Source organism: Suncus etruscus, chromosome 13, assembly GCF_024139225.1.
Source record: "Suncus etruscus isolate mSunEtr1 chromosome 13, mSunEtr1.pri.cur, whole genome shotgun sequence".
Taxonomy (NCBI): domain Eukaryota; kingdom Metazoa; phylum Chordata; class Mammalia; order Eulipotyphla; family Soricidae; genus Suncus; species Suncus etruscus.
In genome coordinates, this window is record NC_064860.1 from 6400472 (window position 1) to 6422666 (window position 22195).

General features: G+C 36.4%; 1 protein-coding gene across 1 annotated transcript in view; it reads right to left on the reverse strand.

The window, feature by feature from the left end:
• Nucleotides 1–488: 488 nt before the first annotated feature.
• ETV1 (ETS variant transcription factor 1) overlaps nucleotides 489–22195 on the reverse strand; it is a 98925-nt gene continuing 77218 nt past the window's right edge. The window contains exons 8-11 of the mRNA XM_049785697.1: nucleotides 13718–13786; nucleotides 9947–10116; nucleotides 4732–4833; nucleotides 489–823 (exon numbers count right to left, since the gene is read on the reverse strand). Of these exons, the coding sequence (XP_049641654.1) occupies nucleotides 602–823; nucleotides 4732–4833; nucleotides 9947–10116; nucleotides 13718–13786 (563 nt within the window). The 3' untranslated portion in view covers nucleotides 489–601. The remainder of the gene's footprint in view (nucleotides 824–4731; nucleotides 4834–9946; nucleotides 10117–13717; nucleotides 13787–22195) is intronic.

Here is a 22195-nt window from a genome sequence, read left to right on the forward strand (position 1 = left end):
ATAGACAGTAAATGCAATCTCTAAATACCTTTTTACAAGTGGTGCACAAGTCATTTCTAACAATTAACTGCCATTTACAGTAGATTGTGTGTGTCTGTGTGTATACACAAACATACAAACACACCTTCCAGAGACTGAGGAATGATAGGGGGAAATGCCCAGGTATGTCTCCAAGTGAATATTTACACAATGTGAATTAACTGTACCACAGATACTTGGAGAAAAAGAATTTTTTTTTGTTGTGAGGAAATCAGAAAAAAATCATGATATAGTTTCATTATACTTAAAACCAGTAGGACCCCATCCTACGCCTAAGTAAAAAGTAATTCCCAACCCTCCCCCATTCCCCCATTACTTTCCTTTTACACAGCATAAATGTTTAGATTACTACCACCCACCATCAAATAAAGTGCGCAGTCCATGGCAGACCATAGAATAATGCAACAGGAAAAAGCCCCTTTGAGTATTATTATTATTATTATTTAAAAATAAAATACACCAACGAAAAGGAAACCAAGATGGAAGAGAATCCAAAGACTCTCCATCCATCTCTTGCACAGAGAAGGGATGTACCAGGATGCCTAGCACAACTGTCACTGTGTTAGTACACATAGCCTTCATTGTAGGGGTGGGGGTTGCAGCACCCCCCTTCAGGCATGTAGGCCATGCTCTCATCAAAGTGCGAGAGTGGAACTGTGTCCTCTTCGTTGATGTGACGTTCCATGTCTGTCTTCAGTAGTGGGCGCTGATTATCAGGAAAGGCCATGGAAAAAAGGGCTTCGGGATCACACACAAACTTGTAGACGTATCTCTCTCCAGCCACCTGATGAGCGTGTGGAAGAGGGAAGACCCATCCTCCTCGTCCCCAGATGGGGAAGGGCAAGGAGGAAGAGAAAACGAAGGAGAGTTTAATAATTCAAAAAGGAAGAACGACAGCAAACTCTTAGCAAGCCAAACCCAAACACTTAGGTATACAGGTGAACACAACACTTGCTTCAAGTAATCAACCATAGTTCATTGAAAGAATGCAAAATATTGAGCTTGAATAAGGATTTATTCCAGATGGAATTAAAAAAAAGTTTAACATGGGAGTCAGAGAGATACAAGGGCTGAAGATGCTTGCTTGTCTTGCACTCAGCCAAACCTAGTTATATATATGGTCCCTTTGGATGTGGTGACACCTTAAGTGGAGAGGAAGGAATAAGCAGTGGAACACTATCTGGCATGGTCTCCAAACCAAAAATAATGATGATGATGATGATAAAATAATAAAAAGAAGTAAATAAATAATAAAAATCATAATAATACATAATAATAACAATAATGAAAATTGTTATTCCTAATAGAAATGATAATAGTAATAATTATTATTGGGATGAAGCCACACCCAGCAGTGTTTATGGTGTTGCCCTGTGCTCAGGGATCATTCCTGGTGCGGCTCAGGGAATGATGTAGAGCGCTAAGGATCAAACACAAGTCAGCAATTTACAAGGCAAATGTGCTATGTCTCCATTCCCAATAATAATTTTTTAAAAGCTTAATAGTTATGTAATTATAAGCCAAACCTATACAGTGACCTTCGAAGAAATAAATTTTGTTGTTGCTGTTGTTATTTGTTTTTGTTTGGGGGCCACAACTGGTGACGCTCAGGGGTTACTCCTGGCTACGTGCTTAGAAATTGCTTCTGGCTTGGGGGACCAGATGGGACACTGGGGATCCTGGGATTGAATCGAGGTCCATCCTGGATCTGCCGCTTGCAAGGCAAATACATGCCCCACCTACTGCTGTGCTATAGCTGTGGCCCCAGAAGAAATAAATATAATGAATACATCTCACATAAAATATTTTTCTGTTTAAAAGGTACTCTCTCCACTTATAAAGTACTAGTTTCTATAAATATATACGCATGTATATGACAACTGTCTATATAACATTTCTTAAATAGTAGAAAAAACAGAATCTCCAAATCCTAAAAGATGAGTTCTATTCTTATTAAGACTAGTCTAGTGATTGGGTGAGCTGGTGATTTTGTTTATTTTTTTAGGCATTTTCAGCTAGAAAAATGAAAAGATACATAACTTTATTTAAATGAAGGATGAATCAAGAGGGCAGCGTTCTACTGGCACATCACTTTTAAAAATGAAGGTGAAATGCATTAAACTGAAGTTCAAGTGTGGATAAAGTGTCAACTTGAAGTAAGAGGTGTAAAAAAGTAAAAAGAATTTAGAATATACAACACATAGGAAGGAAATGAGAAAGATAAATGTGACAGCTGACTGAAATAAAGGAGAAGTGATATAATTTGTGGAGGGTAGCATGCCCCTCATTTAAATTTTGAAGACAAATGCTTCTTGTTCAAGAAATTATAAATAATTGAGTGGAATAAATACACACCCTCTTCTTCCCCTGACCATTAAAAAACAACACGGAGAATCTCAGGAAACCTGGAAGTAAGGAATTCTAATCTTCAGTTCCAACAGTCAATGCTTTTTTTTTTTTTTTAATTTTGACATATTTCTTAAACTGGCCCCTCAGTTGTCCTGTGTTACATGAACTAGGAATGGTCCTATGGAAATTGTGTTGTAAAGTCAGAAGGCACAGAAGTTTCTATCTGGCTTGTGAAAGAAGAAAAGAGCTGACCAAAGTGCATTCATTAGTTCTCTAAAGGGAGAAAACTAAGTTCGTAAAGGGAAATGAATGTAAAATGATCATAAAATATTGAGCAGAAACAAAATGAAAATGCTAAATGATACTTTTCTTTTGGCTATCTGAATTTAAAGCCCTTTGAGGAAACATAAAGGTCCACATACCTCTGAATTTTTATAATCTAATTTGTTTTGTTTTGCTTAACTTATTGATGAAAGGGGAGTTTGTTTAAGATGACAGGAAGTGTTTTATCCAACTCTTTGTTATTGGTCCTAATTAGAAATAAGAATAAATCACAACGGAAAGTTAAAATGTCTAACATGTGATCAAGATTTTAAAATCGCATCATCATTCTGCCTTGACTCAGGACTTCCTTTTATTTTTCTTTTGAATAAACATCTCCAAGGTGACTACTTTACTGGACTCTGAAAATATCATAGTGTTTGGGACAAAAGCAGATTAATCAACCATGAGAAATAATGGCTCCCATTTCTAGTTACACTATTGTAATTCAGAAGGCACTACACATTCAGTTTATTTAAATTCTAATTCGGCAATGGATAAAACATTTATTTTGTAGATGTTACATATTAAGTATATTTAACTTATAATGTGGAGTTAGATAAAACATGAAGTTTTTAGTAGAGATAAGTATTAAACAAGCAGGATTTTTTTGAACTATACACTATAAAACCAGATTTTTTAATTTGGTTTTAATCTTTAGTGTTTCAGCACTAATAGAGGGGTACTGAGAGAAAATTTAAAATTAGAGCATAAGTGTTAGAATGAGAGCTCATTGACAAAGGCCACAAGATTTGCATGCAGAGGCCCAGGCTATTTCCCCACTACTGCTTGGTCAATGACCAAAGCCAGTAGCTCCCCTAAGACATTTGCACTACACTATCATTCTGGCCACAGTTCTTTTTCAATGCACATGGGAAACCATCATTAACTGTGTTGTAAGTCACAGAACATCAACCAATACATAAATTTCAGAAATAAAACCTTGGGCCAGAGTGACAGTCCAGGGTTCCATCCCTCTCATCCCACATAGTCCGGAACCCACCAGGACTGATCCTAAACAAGAGATGGGGTAAGCACTAAGCACTCCCAGGTATACCCCCCAATAAGCAAACACACAAACAAACAAACAAACAAAAAAACCCCAGCAATCTACAGGGCTGGATGACAACTCAAGTCACATGAATCGTATATTCATCACCCTCTTCAGTCACTCTGGCATGCCATGAGAAAGCCCCACAAATCCTAGCACTAAAGCAGGAAGATTAGGGGCCTGGAGAGATAGCACAGCGGCGTTTGCCTTGCAAGCAGCCGATCCAGGACCAAAGGTGGTTGGTTCGAATCCCGGTGTCCCATATGGTCCCCCGTGCCTGCCAGGAGCTATTTCTGAGCAGACAGGCAGGAGTAACCCCTGAGCACTGCCGGATGTGGCCCAAAAACAAACAAAAAAAAAAAGCAGGAAGATTAGATAGAGCCCAGCACAAGGTGTGGCTCCCATTAAGCAAAAATTGTTTTCAAATACTGAATAGAAAGTAATTTGAAATCAAATGCTAACTTCCTTCAACCAACAAAGTAAGATTCAATATTAATTTCTCAAAAACTAGTTTCAAAGCTAATAAAAAAAAAGGGCAAGATTTCAGGCAAGGGAAAAACAAACGTAAACATTTTCTGAATGTTTTCGAATAAGAAAAAAAAATACCGTTAGCATGGAAAACTAAGCAAAAGCACTTTAAAATTGTTTACTAGTGGCAAAGGTAATATCAACATCCTTTGTGGATATATCCATGCAAACTTGAAACTCAACGATCTTATTGCAAAATGTAAAGCAAAAACTTTTAGCAAGTTTGCTGCTTTGTATATGTATGATAACGTTATACATTTGTCCGTAAAAATCTTTGCATTTATAATTAGAAATGCTACTAATACCAAAACCTAGAGGTAAGCATATGTTAGAGAAAGAGAAACCCCAGTTCAGCAATGCAATGATATATGGCTTTTAAAGGATGACGTGCAGATTAATGTGCAAACATTTCAATGCATTTTAATGCTGCGACAGCGCCTCACCTTTTGCATGATTCCTTTCTCATAATAATAGCGGAGTGAACGGCTAAGTTTATCATAGTTCATAGCCGGTCTGTTTTTTTGAATGCCCCAACGTCGGGCCACCTGCCACCAAAACAGAAGGACATTGTAGTGTTATTAGCTGATCAACAAATTCCATTAAATTCTGTTAATGAATTAATCCCTGCCAAACCTTCCCAAACAAATTCAAATCAAGAGGCCCGAGCAATCATGCTCTGCATTTCTTGTGCCCTGGTTTGCTTTTAAACCAGGCGTGAGGGGCATCCTTTGGACATATTACAATAGAATTCTTTGTCACCATTGTTTTGAATAAAAAATGAAATGGAAATAAAGGAACGTGTTTACAGCTGCAAAAGAACAGGGTGCGATTCACTAGAACAAGGCAAGTTTTCCATTCAGTGATACACTCTTTTGGCCTCTTAGTTTTTCAAAGTAATACTACAGAGCTAGAACAGCATGTGTGTGTGTGGGGGGGGGGGTGCAGAGGGGCTCTCTGTAAAGACGTTTTCTGAGGTTCTGATACAACAAAGAAAAATCTTACCCCGTTAAATAAAAAAGTGAACAAAGTGGCATGGTGTGCCTGGCCGAGGAAGTAGTATATAAATTAATCATCTGAAAACAAATAATTGTTCATGCCTGAAGCAGCCCAGAAAATAAAATTGTAGCCAATATTAAAACAGAAAGCTAAGTATTCCTTTTGCAAGCAGTGATTGGATGCTAAAAATAAGAAGGAAGTGGAAAAGGTCACTATGTATGAGTCCACTAACAAACATCTCTCAAGTAGAATGTCTACTTTGTTGACCAGGACTTTTTATAACAGGGCTTTGGAGAAGCAAGCTGTCTGGCAAACAGTTAAATTGAACTTAAGAAAACCTCTTCTTCAGTCTGCTCTACTTCAGTACCACCCAAGACTAGCTGGGAGCATTATTCCATGGAGTTTCCTGCTTTCTCTACCCTTTTCCAGTCCCAGTCTCATTCATTTCCAAGTTTTATTTATTTATTTTTTGGTCTAGGTTAAAACAGCAACTATTAAAGCCAAAGCAACAGATACAGTGGGGGGGGGGCATTTGCTTTGCCCACCAGTCACTTTATCCCTATCACTATATAGGGTCTCCTGAATCCCAAGCCGTGATCTCTGAGCACTGCTGACGTGGGGCCCCCAAAATAACACTCCCCCCCCAATACAAAAACAAAAACACTTAGGCAACATCGGAAAGCTTTACCTAGTACAGCCAAGTATGTTCCTTCACTTCCATGAAATTCTTAGTTGTTTAGGTCATACACTAAAATAGAATGCCTTTCAAGAGATGATCATCTGCTTTTTTTTTTATTATTAGCAATAACCTTTATCCAATAGTTGTTGCTTTCCCTTGAAAGCACTGCTCTGCTATTTTCTTGCTCACTGATTTGTGTCCCCCAAATCAAGATGCAATGTAATTAAGTCACATTTGTCAGGACCCTTATTTAAGAGCAAAGAGGTGATGTCATCCGACCATGATCCTGTAATCTAAGCAGAGTGTGGCAGTGGGCAGATACACTTCATTTCCAAAGGTTCACTTTATTTTAATGGAAATGTTTCTAGGCAGGAAAAGAATACAGTATTTTCTAAATAAAATTTGTTTTGATAACCAAATCAGGGACACTGGTGAGTCTTTAACAGGCATAGCAATGAAACAGCAAGCATGCCTGGTGGAGTATAGATATAAATTCTGAGTATCTCCTGAAAGAAGAGTTTTGGATCAGATGCTGGTGAAATTATTTTCTAGAACCTCAGCAGGGATATCTTGAAAGTAAAATACTCATACCTATCTTTAAGAAAATTGTAAAAATCTCTAGGATTATACTGCATTACATACTGCAAGTCACTTAGAACTGATTAACAGTAAACATTTTGAAATCACAAGATTCATTCTTAGTGATATTTTAATACTGCCAAATGGGTATAAAGTTGAGGGGAGTGGGCCACTGCAATCACCTAGGAAATACAGACAAGACTGTAATGCAAGTTATCAAACATAGTAAAATTGGCAAAATCTTTTGAAGAATACTACTGTCTTTATATTTAGCCAAACATTACTATACATTTAAAATTCTGTTAATAGTAGAAGTCATAAATGGCATGTGTTCTAGCCATGAAAAAAGACTAAATCAATGCTAAATGGATCACATTAATCCAAAAAGTCTCACTGACTTTTTGACCTTCACCCAACCCACCAAATCTACTCCCAACCCAAGACCTAACTTTTGAATTTGAAGTGTATATGATGTAGTAGTACTTCCTTATTTCAAAATATTTTTTAGTTATTTCCCTTTAATACTATTTCTGGTGAAACACAACTATTAGGAGAATCACTGGTAAAGACACTATGGTATTCATCTTTACTCTCTAATAAATTTTATTTTAAAAATGGAATAGTTCAAGTTCAAATAGTATTGCTAAAACAGGAAGTGTATAATCAGGGACTGGCTCTACTGGTTCTTGGTAACTTTCAGCTCAAATATGAACATTATCCAAATACATCTACATAGAATCCTACAGACCTTAAGTGTCAATAACAGTTCCCTATAACAATTCTCTAGGATTCATGAATACTTTGAAAAGTTACTGAGCTGAAATATCGAGATATTAAAATACAGACCTTAAGTGTCAATAACAGTTCCCTATAACAATTCTCTAGGATTCATGAATACTTTGAAAAGTTACTGAGCTGAAATATCGAGATATTAAAAATTATGCTCTTATGAAAGCTTTCAAAACCCAATTTTCAGTCTCATTTAGTACTGTTTGGAATTGTAAGTCAATACATAAAGAAAAGGGAAATCTGAGGAAGTTCCACAAGGAACTTTCATCAGTGAGTGGAGGGAGGGTGATTCTGGGCCATATAAGACAAAGGTTTCACTACTGCTGTCCAAACAAGAGATTTCAGCAAAACAGCACAGTCATTGCCTGATGAAAGCAACTGCAACTATGAGAAATTCAGCCATCATGAACCAGATGTTACCTTTTTTAAGCAAAGAAATACTGCTTATTGCAAAATTATCACTGGGTTAGGAACTACTTGGAAATGGTAAGCTGATTCTGAATGACCATATTCCATTTTCACTCTATGAAATGACAGTAGAATAGGTGTCTAAAAATGTCCATTTATTTGAAACATCACGTTCTCATTCATTGAATTAAACAAGTCACAGAAATCTTCAATTTAATAAAACTTCATGATCATCTGATTTTTTTATTCATTTAAACTTAACCATCATAAAAGTCAAATACACTTGCATAAAAATGTTTACTTGTCTGTGTGGATCAATAATTCCAGAAAGAATTATTTATTCCCCCTATTTTAATAAAGGACAAGAAGTTAAAACTCCTTCAAAGATGGAGGAAACTTTTACATATATCCCCTTTGACATAGTAAGCCTGAACCAACTCTTAGAGCTATTCTTAGTGTCTCTCAAGTGGTAAAAAGCAGTTTCTAGCCACATTAAAGGCTTTAAGTTATTTTATGTTGTGTTTCTAATCTCAACCCATTAGTGCATCAGTTCTGTGGTACATTCAAATTACTGAGAACATTATTAAGTACATCTACATAAAACTGAATATGCTTTAACAGACAAATTAAGCTTTAGACACATTCTAAATAAAACATTCAACCTTTAGCCTACGCCAGAAAAATGAATAATTTCAAGTTTTGATACTGCGGTTTGTGTGCTGGTGTGGGCAAAGAGATATCTAACCTTCTAGCAATACTAACATACTGACAAAATCTAGTGACTTCATTGACATCATCTTTATTTTCATACCTATTATTATATATATTTGAATCACATATTCTCTTCAATCTTAATAAGTAACATGAACTTATTTTCTGGACATCATATTAGGTTATATTATCTGATCATGATGGAATATATGGTTTCAGAGGAATGAAAATTTAAGATTTATAAGCTCATTTGACTAGGTTGCAGAATTCTAGTCTTCATAAAATGAATCACTTGGACTACAGTGTGATCTTTTCCACAGCTGGATATTTTAACTTTTATTTTTGACAATTTTAAAGTCTTTAAGTGCTCTAGTCTAGAGATACTATATTGTTTTCTTAATGTAAATCAACATAAGTAACACCAAGATTTAATAGTAGCAGAGAAAGCTCCTTGAATGAAACACAAACGTTTCATAGAAGCTTCCAAAAGCTACCTGCTGTTTTCTATGCAGTAGTGACAGAATGGCTTTAAACCTACAGATAATTCTAGGAAGAAAACAAACTGGCCTAAAAATTTTTTTCTGAACAATCTCCATTGATGTGTTCCTACTGGGCAGTGGGAGAGAAATAGTTAAAAGTTAGCTGGGGCCCGAGAGATAGCACAGAGGCGTTTGCCTTGCAAGCAGCTGACCCAGGACCAAAGGTGGTTGGTTCGAATCCCGGCGTTCCATATGGTCCCCCGTGCCTGCCAGGAGCTATTTCTGAGCAGATAGCCAGGAGTAACCCCTGAGCACTGCCGGGTGTGGCCCCAAAACCAAAAAAAAAAAAAGTGAGCTGAATATGTGCTCCTATTTTCTCTATCATCGCCTTATAGCTCCCTTTTATTGTGGTAATTTCAAATGTGTTTCAGCATCATTAAATACTTTTCAATTGAAGGTTTACCACCCAGCTGACAAGAAACAGATGACAATAGCAACCAAATAAAAGCAAAATTTCTACCAGGCCTCTGTCTCCTAAGAAACACTTAAGGAGTGAAATGTTTTCACTGTGATCCTTCCTCCAAGCTTCCCAGCCTCTCTCGTATGACTCTCGTCTTTAAATGTCTCTTTTAAAATCCCCTGACAAAAACCTTGTCTAAATAAACTGTTAGTTCCCAAGAATAATACCACTACATCTAAATCTAGCTTAACTTTAGCCATAAATACCCTAAGACAAACAGATCTTTTAGTGACTTCCCAAGCTCCGCATTCTAGCAGAAAGGTGCTTTGACCAATTTCCTTTATATCTATCCTGTAGGACAATATAAAATTAGAGTGGCCATGGTGTTCATTCATATTTTGTTCTAAAAATACAATGTACAATATTTTTGCCCAAGACCTTAATTGAGGTTTTCCTAAGGATTCAAAATAAAACAACATCTTTGGAGCCTATTAATCAAGCATATATTCCTTTGAAGGGTAACATCCAATGTTTCTAACTAAAATATATAAACCAACCTCTTCAGGTTCGATCAGCTTAAACTCCATGCCTCGCCCAGTCCAGGCAATAAAGTGAGAATTGGAAGGGTCATCAAGTAGAGCTACCAGAAACTGCCAGAGTTGAAGTGATCCTCTCCTCTGATACGTGGGTCCTTCCCGATACATCCCTGGCTCTTGTTTGATGTCACCTATAGTGAATGTTTTGAAAATTTCTACTATTAAAAATGTTCAAAGAAATTTACAGAGAATGTACAATAAATCGAGCACAACAATCACTTCATAGGTTCTATTAAATACAGTGCTACCATTAAATAAGGATCTAAAATAGAAAGGTTAAATGCAATCTAGTAATGGGTGCATACAAATAATGACATATAACATACAGTCAGTATAATTATATAGAATTCATGTACAGAAGAAATTCATGGGTGTCACTTAGTTCTAAAATTTATTTAGTAGACTAGTTGAATAGCACAATGGGTAGGACATTTGCCTTGCACATGGTTGATCCAAATTCATTTCCCAGAATCCCGTATTTTCCCTTGAGCCTGCCAGGAATAATTTTGAGTACAAAGAGCCAAAGTAGCCTTTAGCACCGCCAAATGTGGTCTGCCAAAAATAAATAAATATTATTCATTTAACTTTTTTTCACTGATTTCTTCTAAAACAACGAATCACACTATTTTTGTGTTTTGTTTTTTTTTCTTCCAGTTGCTGGCAGCGCTCAGGGGTTCCTCCTGGCTCTAAGTTCAGAAATCGCTCCTAGCAGGCACAGGGGACCATATGGGATGCCGGGATTTGAACCACCATCCTTCTGCATGCAAGGCAAATGCTATCTCTCTGGCTCCTTAACATTTTACTTTATTTTGTTAATGTCACTGCCCAAAGTGGCACTGAATGAGTCAACAATTTTAAGCTCTGGACATTTTATTTTCACAAATAAGATTCTGCAACCCATTTGCAAGTACCTCATTGATAAGTACAAAACAAACTTAAAACGCTCCATGCAAGTATTTCAAGCTAGCTTAATAGAGTCTAAATTCAATGATTTGTATATGGGATAGAAATTGAGAAAATCTAGTGATTCAAAATACACTGGATGGTAACCTTAGTACCATTTTTCCTCCAAAACCTTCATAGTGTACTTCTTTCAATTGGCAGCAGTTTAAATTCTTGTTTTCTTTATTTGTGATTTTCAATTGACATTAAATTTCCACTGTTTTCCTAAGTGTGCCATTTAAAAATGTTTATACTACAACTTCCGTAAATAGATACTTTAAAAATATGAATGTTATACATTGCCTGGTATTTTTAATAATGTAAAAAATAGATTGCAGGGTCAGAAAGATAGTACAAGGGAAGAGTTAATGAGTTTGCCTTGCATGTGAAGAACTTGTTCTATCCCCAGTACCAGATAGTTTCCTGAGAGTAGAACCATGCATAACTGTTCCCCTCACCAGCATTAAGCCAATATTAACCCCTGAGCACCATGGGTATGAATCCAAAGTAAGCAAGCAAGCAAGCAAACAAACAAAATGATTACTGGTAAATACGTGTTTCAATGCTTCTTTTATTAATTCAGTAAAATACCTTAGTTTTAATTAAAACAAAATCTAAAACTATTACTATTTATCTGTCTCAAGACAACCATCTCAAAAATATGTGAATCTGATCACATTGGGGAATGTATGCCCAGGGACCCTGTAACAAATATCATTGCTAATGCATGAATTTTCTTCTCTGCTAAGGAAACAATTCAGACAGAATTTAAGCAGCTGATTCATTCACATAAAGTATGAATTATAAAACAGACAAGATCAAAAGCTTTTTCAAACTTTCTTCAGTCAGTAAAGAGATATTTCTGAGAATAATTTCAGAAGGAAGGATATTTTAAAAACCTAACCAAAATATAAAATTATTCTGTCTGTAGCTGCTTTAAAAAATCATTATGCTGTTTTAGTCTAAACTAGATGATACAGTAGTGTCTATTCATACTAATTTTAATGACAGTTTCATCTATTCCAGTTTTACCCTCAAATATTCATGTTTTTTTTTATGGGGGTAACTGAGAAATCACGCACTGTCAAATCTTTTTTTTTTTTTTTTGTGATTTTTGGGTCACACCCAGCAGTGCTCAGGGGTTATTCCTGGCTCCAGGCTCAGAAATTGCTCCTAGCAGGCACGGGGGACCATATGGGACGCCGGGATTCGAACCGATGACCTCCTGCATGAAAGGCAAACGTCTTACCTCCATGCTATCTCTCTGGCCCGCACTGTCAAATCTTATCTTTATACTGCTTCTGCCTATACACATTGAACAATGAAAAGATAACCCTTGGGTTTGTTTTTATTTATTTATTTATTTTTTGCTTCCTTTTTTATTTCTTAAAAAATATGAAAAACAAGACTGATTATCGATAGATAGATAGATAGATAGATAGATAGATAGATAGATGATTGATTGATAGATAGATAGATAGATAGATAGATAGATAGATAGATAGATAGATAGATAGATAGAGACAGACAGAAAGACATTTATGGTATAAAATCTGGGAGAAGTTACAAATCAAAAGGCATAATCTACACACTTAACTTCCCCAAATATTGGTGTAAATTTGGCTTGTTGGACAACATAATTCTGTCTGGTTTTGAACTACTTTCTATTACTTAAACCCATGCTCACGATAACAATTTCTTTGAAGTCAAGCTTACTAAAAAAGAAAATAAAATTGATAAAGGTCATTCTTAGAATTAAAGAGGTTTTATGCTTTGTCTTAGGAGCAAAAGCTGTTTTTTTAAGAAGCTCTTCCAATAATGCTAAATATAAATAGCCCAGTTTACACCTTGGAAGCTCCAAGCTTAACTCTAACATAGAGTGAAGAAGGCCAAACAAAACTGGAGTTTCACCTGGTGATCTTCCATGAATTTAGCCGTTTAAAAGGAGGCAAAGAAAACAAATCTCAACACTTTAGGACTCTGAGGAGTGTAGAAGTTCGGGCATAGAAAAGTCGCAAAACAGCTCATTAAAGAAGGAAAAGCAATCTGCATATGCACTTTGCTGTTTAAATCATGACAATTAAAAACTTTGCCAAGTCATTATAGCCAAGATTCCCAAAGTTTGAGCAATCAGCTAATCAGAGGCCCCCGATCGCTTCCTTTTAAACAATCAAAGGAGGAAATAGGGAGACCACAGGAAAAAAACCACTAAAAGTCAATTATTGTTCACTCCCACCGCCCAAGTTTCCTTGGAGCTGTCTATTTCATGTGTCCTTGTAAAGAAGATTCTAACTACCTTGACACCCCTCTTATCATATAGAGCTTTTTAAACCTGTAACAGCAAAGGGATATTAGCTTGCAAGGTTTTCCTAATCGCACTTTGAAGCCATTACCAAGCAATACCACATTTGTAACGGACATCTCAGGGAAAAAGAAAAAAAAAAAAAAAGGAAGAACTAGCCATCAATAGCTAAATGGGCAGCTATGTTGTTCCAGTGTACCATCAAGCATCTTTTCATGAACAATAAAAGAAAAGAGGCTGCGTTAGTCATCTCTACATCCAGTCATGTGCTCTGCTCCACTTTGTTTAGAAGGGCATCGGCTTTCAATATATCTCCAACATCAAGCTGGATGTGCTGGGCAAAGCAATGAAAAGAAAAAAACCTTTGTAAAAGCAAATGCTAGTGGGAGATGAGTGCATCCGAGATGTTGATTGTTTTTTTTTCAGGAAAGGCTAGGTAAACTCTACCCCAAAAATACAAATCTGAAACATGATTGAAAAAAACCTACCATCAAATTTTTCTGGGACAACACAGGTGTCATCATAAAACTGCCTGGGACCCTTTTCATACATGCAGCCTGTTGGGGGGAAAATAGGATATATTTATGAACAAAATAGAAAGCTCACAAATGACCTTCAATATATCCATTAACACAAAAATTGAAATACACAATCACTGCTATGTTTTGGCTACATAACTTTAGACAAATTAGACACATTATTTTATTTTGGAGTCTCAGACCCTTAAAACGGGAATGATAACGAACCATTAAGCCACTGTAAGTTGTGAGAATTCAATGCTTTAATAGAAGCAAGTTTAGAATACTGCCTTGAACACAACAATATCTAAGAAGCAGGTACTTCTATTATAAAATTATACATAGAGCTTACATAAATGTTATACATATAATAAAAATTTCTATAAATGCATGAAATATAGAAATAAAGAGAATATTCGTAGCACATCACCTGTAAATTTTCTTCCAAGTTTGGTTCTATAAAGAGATGAGAGGGAAACCTACCTGATTAACAATGTTACCTTGTATTATTACCCTTCCTTGTAGAAATATTTAGGGAGGCTAAATATTTAGTAGGCTAACCTCATATATTCATCATAAATATTCAGAGTCAAAAAGAAAAAAAAACTCTTTCTCTAACATAACTAAGTCCACAGAAACGATAGAAAATCAATAACTTTCACAATCATTTTCTTCCCAAGTGTCTTATTGTTTTAACCTCCAAGAATGAATTTTTATAATCACAATTTTCTTTCTCAATTGTCCCTGGTGGGTACAAGATATAATCAACAGCAATAACAATAAGTTTATGTAAAATAATTTTTGGTCACTCAAAAAGACCAAAAATATTAACTTTAGATTTACTGGTTCATTCAACTATTCAGTAGACAAAGGAATTTAATTCTATTAGGATCATTATTTATTTATTTATTTATTTATTTATTTATTTATTTTTGGTTTTTGGGTCACACCCGACAGCGCTCAGGGGTTACTCCTGGTTCCACGCTCAGAAATCGCTCCTGGCAGGCTTGGGGACCATATGGGATGCCGGGATTCGAACCAAATGACCCTCTGCATGAAAGGCAAATGCCTTACCTCCATGCTATCTCTCTGGCCCCAACGATTTATTATTTTAATTTTTCACATTACCTCTATTTATAACTAACATCGTCATATAGCAAGTTGCAGTATTACCTCTTTTAATCAGAGGGATTAGTTATATGAATTATAAATTCCTTAAAATTGGTAACAATAATAAAAATCAATTTTAGTGCATTTTAAAAGAAACAATCATATACCATGACCGTCTGCATAAAAGGCAAACGCCTTACCTCCATGGTATTTCTCCGGCCCCATAGGATCATTCTTATTAAAATTATAATAAAGTATGGGGCCAGGCGGTGGTGCTAGAGGTAAGGTGCCTGTCTTGCCTGCGCTAGCCTAGGACGGACCGCGGTTGGATCCCCCGGCGTCCCATATGGTCCCCCAAGCCAGGAGCGACTTCTGAGTGCATAGCCAGGAGTAACCCCTGAGCGTCACCGGGTGTGGCCCAAAAAAAACAAAAAAAAATTATAATAAAGTAGATCAACAAGAAAGCATCTGGCCAGAAAGATAGTAATAGTGAATAAGGCATTTGCCTCAGTCAGCCAATCTGACATATACAAATAGTGACAAAACCCCAATCAAGGGGTGACCCCCTGAACATAAGAACCAGGAATAAGCCTTGAGCACAGCCAGATATAGCCCAAAAGTGAAAAAAAAAAAAAAAAAAAACTTTTAGGCATACTTTGGGTTATCAAAATCTAATAAAGTTTTTGCATCAAGATTACAATAAATCCAACAACTAAAATGTCTTCCCTAATTTTCTTATGTTTCCCTCTTCAAATTACTTGTATTCAAAAGCACAATTCAAGGTATTTAGGGGTAAATACATTTAAAACAAATGCATTTTACTTCAGAACAATGACTTAGGGGACCAGAGAGATATCATAGCAGGAGGGTTTTGCCTTGCAGGCAGCCAACCAGGGATGGACCTGGGTTCAATTCCCCCACATCCCAAGTGGTTCTCCAAGTTTGCCAGGAGCGATTTCTGAGTGCAGAGCCAGGAGTAACCCGAGTGCTGCCGGGTGTGGTCCGAAAACAAAAATAGACAGGAACAACAACAACAACAACAAAAAAGCCCTACACAATCAAGACTTAGATCTGCAAAAGAAATAGACAAAAATTCTTGGAAATAAACGGTTAGAGTACAGTACAGAGGTTAGTCTAAAAAACACATGCTCTGTTGCTGCACTTTTATTTTTAATGTGATTATGGACAACAATAACCAAAAAAGAAATAAACAAGCAAAATATTTACTTTGGGAGTTATTTGTATTACATATGACTTATTGTTAATAAGTAAATACAAGATATCATGATCTAAAAAGCCATCCCTTTGACATTAAAGAGATTAAGCTTTAAAATGATCGCTCAGGGAATTTATGCCATTTCTCCATAGAATATAATGATTTAGTAAAAAAAAAAAAAAAAAAAAACCTAAGGTTATTTAGCTATTATTTTAACCACTTGTTTACGAGCAATTTCAATGATGGGAGACTTAACTTCTGTTCTGCTGGGATGAGTCAGAAAACCTTCTTGCCTCATATAAATGGAGTGGCAGCTAGGTACCTCTGAAAGAAAAAAAAAAAACAGCATTGGTTGAAGAGGAGAGTTTGGAGTTGAAAACAGGCTTTTAAAGAAGAGAGAGTAGTAACAGAAGGTGAATTAAATCTACATGAAGGCAACTTATCACATAGATAACATTTCAGGCAGGACTCATACAAGAAACATGAATGAGCATCATCTGTGAACACTGATATTCTGATACCATCATGTGACATCCATTGTAATCATATCAACCCTGCTCTAGGTCAACTCTATGTGGAAACCCATATAGAGTGATGGCCCACTCAAGATAAAAAGTGATGTGAGATAAACTGTTTCAGGGATCAGTCGAATCAATTTCTATATCTGGTAGCATTTTATTGGCAAAGCAAAACTCAACAAAACTCATTCGGCTTCTCTTGTAATAGAAATTTTTAAGAAAAGAAAAATTGCTAAGTCCCTGAAAATTAATGCAGCTTCAAAGTGATTGCCATGTTTCCCTCTGATAAAAATGACTGGATTTTCTTTTTATTAGTATACAGGTCACATTCGAAACCAAAGAAATGATAAAACTCAAGCCCATCAACTTTTTGGTAAACACTATTATTAACCTTAGGATTGCAGTTAACTCATCACTAAAAAAAGACATATTTAATAGTTAAATTCGAGGCACACGGATAAATTTGTATATTTAATGTGTTCAGGGCTAGAGATGTGGAGAACAGTAAAAGAAATTAGAATTGAGACAAAAGATCATCAGTCGAGCTCTCTACTTCTAATTAAAGTACATTAATTTTAAACTCATTTGTGCCTGTTTTCCTATAAATCAGGTGTTAGTTCAGGTGTTCTCTAACTTCTATTTTTCCTGGCTTTTCAATTCTGAATAGAAGTTACTCAAATAATCAGAGGTGAATTCATAATGAAAAGACTTAAGTTTCACTTCAGTAGCGTCTACTTGCAAAAATTCCTTAGAAGACCTTGCACTTAACTTTGTCCATGCCATTTCATTTAAAAAACAAATAACAAGTTATAAATCCCCCAAGTTTATAAGTCCCACAAATCTGCCCCAGATACAACATAAGACTTCTTTCAGAACATAAAATAAACTCATACATGGCTCCTAGACGGACTCCTCCCAGCTCCCCCCCCCAACAGAATCACAGAACTTGAATCATCTTGTTCTGCCCCATAAATAGAGGGGGAGGGGGAATGTAGATGGTACTAGGAGCAAACAGATGCATGAACATCGAGTGGAAATAAAAAATGATCAGACTTAAATACCCCAATGTCAACAACAACAAAACCAAGATATTCAGTCTACAACAAGTTATATAAAAAGGAACCTGTTACACTAGCAATCCAGGAGGCTCGGGGAGGAGGGGACAGGGTCAGAGGGGGGACAACACTGGTGTTGAGATTGGCCCTAATTCACTGTCACTTTGTACTTGAAATATAACTGTGTAAGACTTATAATTCACACTGGTCACAATAAAAATTAAAAAAAAATTCTCCCAACAGATGTAAGTGTACCAACAAACGTAGAATACAGCCCCTTTCCCATCACTTGCATTAACTTTTGGACCTCTGAAGAAGCAATAAAGAACATTCAAACTAATTAGAATCTAAAAATTTTTAACTCCTTTTCAGCTATCCATCCATTTATACTTTTGTGCTACAAAATACAACTAGCACTCCTTGCTGGAACCAGATATGTTTCTCTGTTGGTCTGCAAGGTTACTTTTCAAGTCTACACCTTTCATTTATAGTGTGTCTGACAATAAATGTTAACCAACACACACAAAATCCCATGTATTCAGGTAATTTTAGTCAAAAGAATCTTAAAGCAGTCCAAGACAGCAATTTAATATGATGTTTAAATAGATGAATTTTAAGGGGCTTGACTGATAGCACATCGATTGGGCATTTGCCTTACACGTGGCTGACCCAGGCTGGACCTCGGTTCTATTCCCAGGTGTCCCCAAGCCATATTGGTCCCCCAAGCCAGGAGCGATTTCTGAGTGCATGGCCAGAGTAACCCCTGAGTGTCACTGGATGTGACCCAAAAACAAACAAACAAAAAAATAGATTTTTTCCATTTATAAAAATAAATTTTATAGGGATTCGAGTGTTCGAGTATTTAAAAGAAAACTTGCAAGTTGAGGTTACTATCAAATGTTTTTACTATAGCGTCTCCTTCCTCCCTATGTAACAGACCTCAGAGAGTACATAACTCTTAATTCCATATATAATGGAACAGAGTAAGTCTAACAACATTCTAACTCTTAACAGCAAAGGCCAAGTTAAACCTTTTTTCCTCACATTAGCTTTTAACACTGTTTCCCAGTCGTTGCACTTTTTAAGTTACCAAATACCAGTCATTTTCTTAAAAAATTTTTTTCACCAGTGGCATCACATTCATTTCTTGCATTATTTTGATTTACAGCAAGGCATCAGGTTTCCGGAAATAGCTGGGCATGGAAGGAACAGTGTTAATGATTCTGCCATCAAATCAACAGCTGCTTTTATGCAAGCACTTTGTTGGACCGAAGTTGACATTCTGCCACAAAATACGTTTACTGACTGCAGCCCAGCTGCGATGTGGCTATCAAAACAGCTGGCTGGCCCTGTCCTCAGCTAACAGAACACATATAGGCTGAACTCTATTATATATAAGTGTAACTGAATGGAATCTTGCCTCCCCAGAGAGGAAGGAAAAAGAGAGGAAACACAGGTGTTTCTGAGAAAGCTATTATTCATTGGGAAGGGATGGTTTCTGAAAATACTCTCATATAATGCAAAAAAATCACACTTGTTGCTAAGTACACATTTGCTATCAATGATACAGGCTTGGATGAATAATTTCTGAAATATCGTGCAACTATTAGACTAACTGATCTGAGATTTGTTGGACTGCTACCCTCTTTCATAAGTTACATTCTATGTGAAATCATTTAAAATCCTTAAAATATTGATGGTTTATTAAAGTAGTCACTCTTATTTATAATTCCATCTTGTGTTTTATCATTAGAACCTCATTTTGTTTTAAAAGTTCAATATCACACCTAGGTTTTTAAAAAAGCAAAGCACTGACAGAAAGACAGGTTAAGGAAAAAAACATGTGGGAATGTAATTGTCTTTATATTCCTAATAAACCATTAATATATCCTCAGGTATTTTTATTCTTTAATCTACCTCTTGAAATTGAGATACTTGGCCAGTGCTCTTTAAATCAAACATATCTTTAAAACCAGTGTCCTTTATGTGGGCCTGAAAAAAAAATAACTATATGAAATTTATTCTCATCAAGTAACTAAAGTCATGTTATCCTAAAGTGATATCAGTTAATTTATGACTATCAGAGTGGGTCAGACTGTAATCAAATTGTAGAAACATTTCCAAAGTGATTATTCAATCAAATGACTAACATGGTTAATTAGGAACCATAAACATTGCTCTGAAGTTCATCAAAGTAATGACTTGCCCAGAAAAATTACTGCTAATTAAATTGCTCTGCTGCTTTCATTTCTACCTTATCTAATAAAAAATCTAACCAATGAAGTTTGACATTACATTTTAACTTGTGCTAAATGCTCATCTAATATCTAAACAAGCTAAGGGGAAACTTCAAAGGAAAATGTTTTATAGTAGGAAACTGAAGCATCGCATATATATAGTCACTGGAACTTTTTCATGGAATGAAACCTAACATTTAGCAACTAATTTTAGTTGAAACTATGTACTAGTAGTGTTAAGATGATAGCAAGCTATTTTCTTGTATTTTTGTTTATTTGTTTTTGGGCCACAGCCGGTGAGGCTCGGGGGTTACTCCTGGCTATGTACTCAGAAATTGCTCCTGGCTAGGGGGACCATATGGGACTTAGGGGATTGAACCAGGTCTGTCCTAGATAGCCTCATGCAAGGCAAACACCTTACCTCTATGCTATCGATCCAGCTCCTATTTCCTTCCTTCCTTCCTTCCTTCCTTCCTTCCTTCCTTCCTTCCTTCCTTCCTTCCTTCCTTCCTTCCTTCCTTCCTTCCTCCCTCCCTCCCTCCCTCCCTCCCTCCCTCCCTCCCTCCCTCCCTCCCTCTCTCTCTCTCTCTCTCTCTCTCTCTCTCTCTCTCTTTCTTTCTTTCTTTCTTTCTTTCTTTCTTTCTTTCTTTCTTTCTTTCTTTCTTCTTTTTTCTCTTCTTTTCCAATTATTCCTTTTCCTCATTTCTCTCTCTGTCTCTGTTTCTTTCTCTCTCACCCTCACTCCATCTCCAATTTCCTCTTTCTCCTCAGGTCATTCAGGGATAATTTCTGACTGTCTTAAGGGACCAGATGGAATGTCATGTATAAAACCCTGGTCAACATATGCTAAGCATGTGCTAATCCACTATAACTCTCTCGTGATCAAGATAACAGCATGTTTATATATTATTTTGTCCATATAATACAATCTTAGGATCCTTAATGTGGCCTTGATTCCAAATATGTTCTACTTTATCATCTAGAGCAGACTTTCAGTTTTATTATTCTGTATCAGCATGTAATTTTACTGCTTCTTATCTTTAACTCTCAGCCTTCAGATCTATAAAATAGGAATATATATAGGAATGTGTGTATACACACACACACAGATAAATGGGTATCTATGTGAAGTATTGTGGTTTTCTGTTTATGTTTTGTTTTGGGGTCATAACTGGCTGTGCTATGGAGATACTCTTGGTTCTGCAGTCAGAGGATCAGTCCTGGTGGGGCCTGGGGACCATATGGGATGCTGGGAATAGAAAATAAGTCTGTCATGTACAAAGCAGAAACTGTTTCAGCTACATTATAGCTCTGGCCCCTGTAAACAGCATTGTTGGGAATAGCATATATAATAAGTCATGGGTTCACCTAAAATTCTCCAATATCTACATATTGTAAGGATAAAATTTATGGTACTTGTTACTAACAGCAGAGCTTATTATTGAATGAATATCACAAGCAGTTAAACAGAACAAAAGACAGCACTTAAAAATGAGAAATAATTGTGTGAATAATTTTCGTTCAGATCCTAATTAGATATTCAAAAATGATCACTATGGAGATTGCGGACTTGTTGCTTCTTGGTACACTTCCTCAGTAAGGCTCTTTGCAAATCTAGTAGCATATATTCTAAATAAGTTGATTAATGGGCTGAAGAGAAAGTACATTGATTAAGGTGCATGCTTTGAACATGGCTTGGTCTCTTTGATTTCTTGCTTCGTATATTCTCCCCAAGCACCAAATGAAATGATCCTAGAGCATGAGTCAAAATGATGCTCTGAGCATGACTAGTGTGCCCTCAACCCTCCACTCCCAAGCCCTTCAAAATACTTTGATTTGGAATTGTTTTGTTTTGGGGCCACATCCGGTGACACTCATGGGTTACTCCTGGCTATGCACTCAAAAATCGCTCCTGGCTTGGGGGTCCATATAGGACACCAGAGGATTTAAATGCGTCTGCCCTAGGTTAGCCTCATGCAAGGCAAACTCTCTAAAACTTGTGCCAATGCTCCAGCCCTGGAACTATTTTATTTTATTTTTTGGGCATTTGGGCCACATCCAGTGGTACTCACTGGTTACTCCTGACTCTGTGCTCAGAAATTACTTCTAGCAGGCTCGGGAGACCATAGTAAATGTCCAGGGTCAAACCTGGGTTGACTGTGTGCAAGGCAAATGCCCTACCCTCTGCACTATCGCACCAGCCCGATGGAATTTATTTTACAAAGTTATGAGACTGAGAGTACAAATGAGAATCACAGTTCTATTTTTGAAAACTTTTCAAAAAGAGCTATTTTCTTAGCTTTTTAAAATAA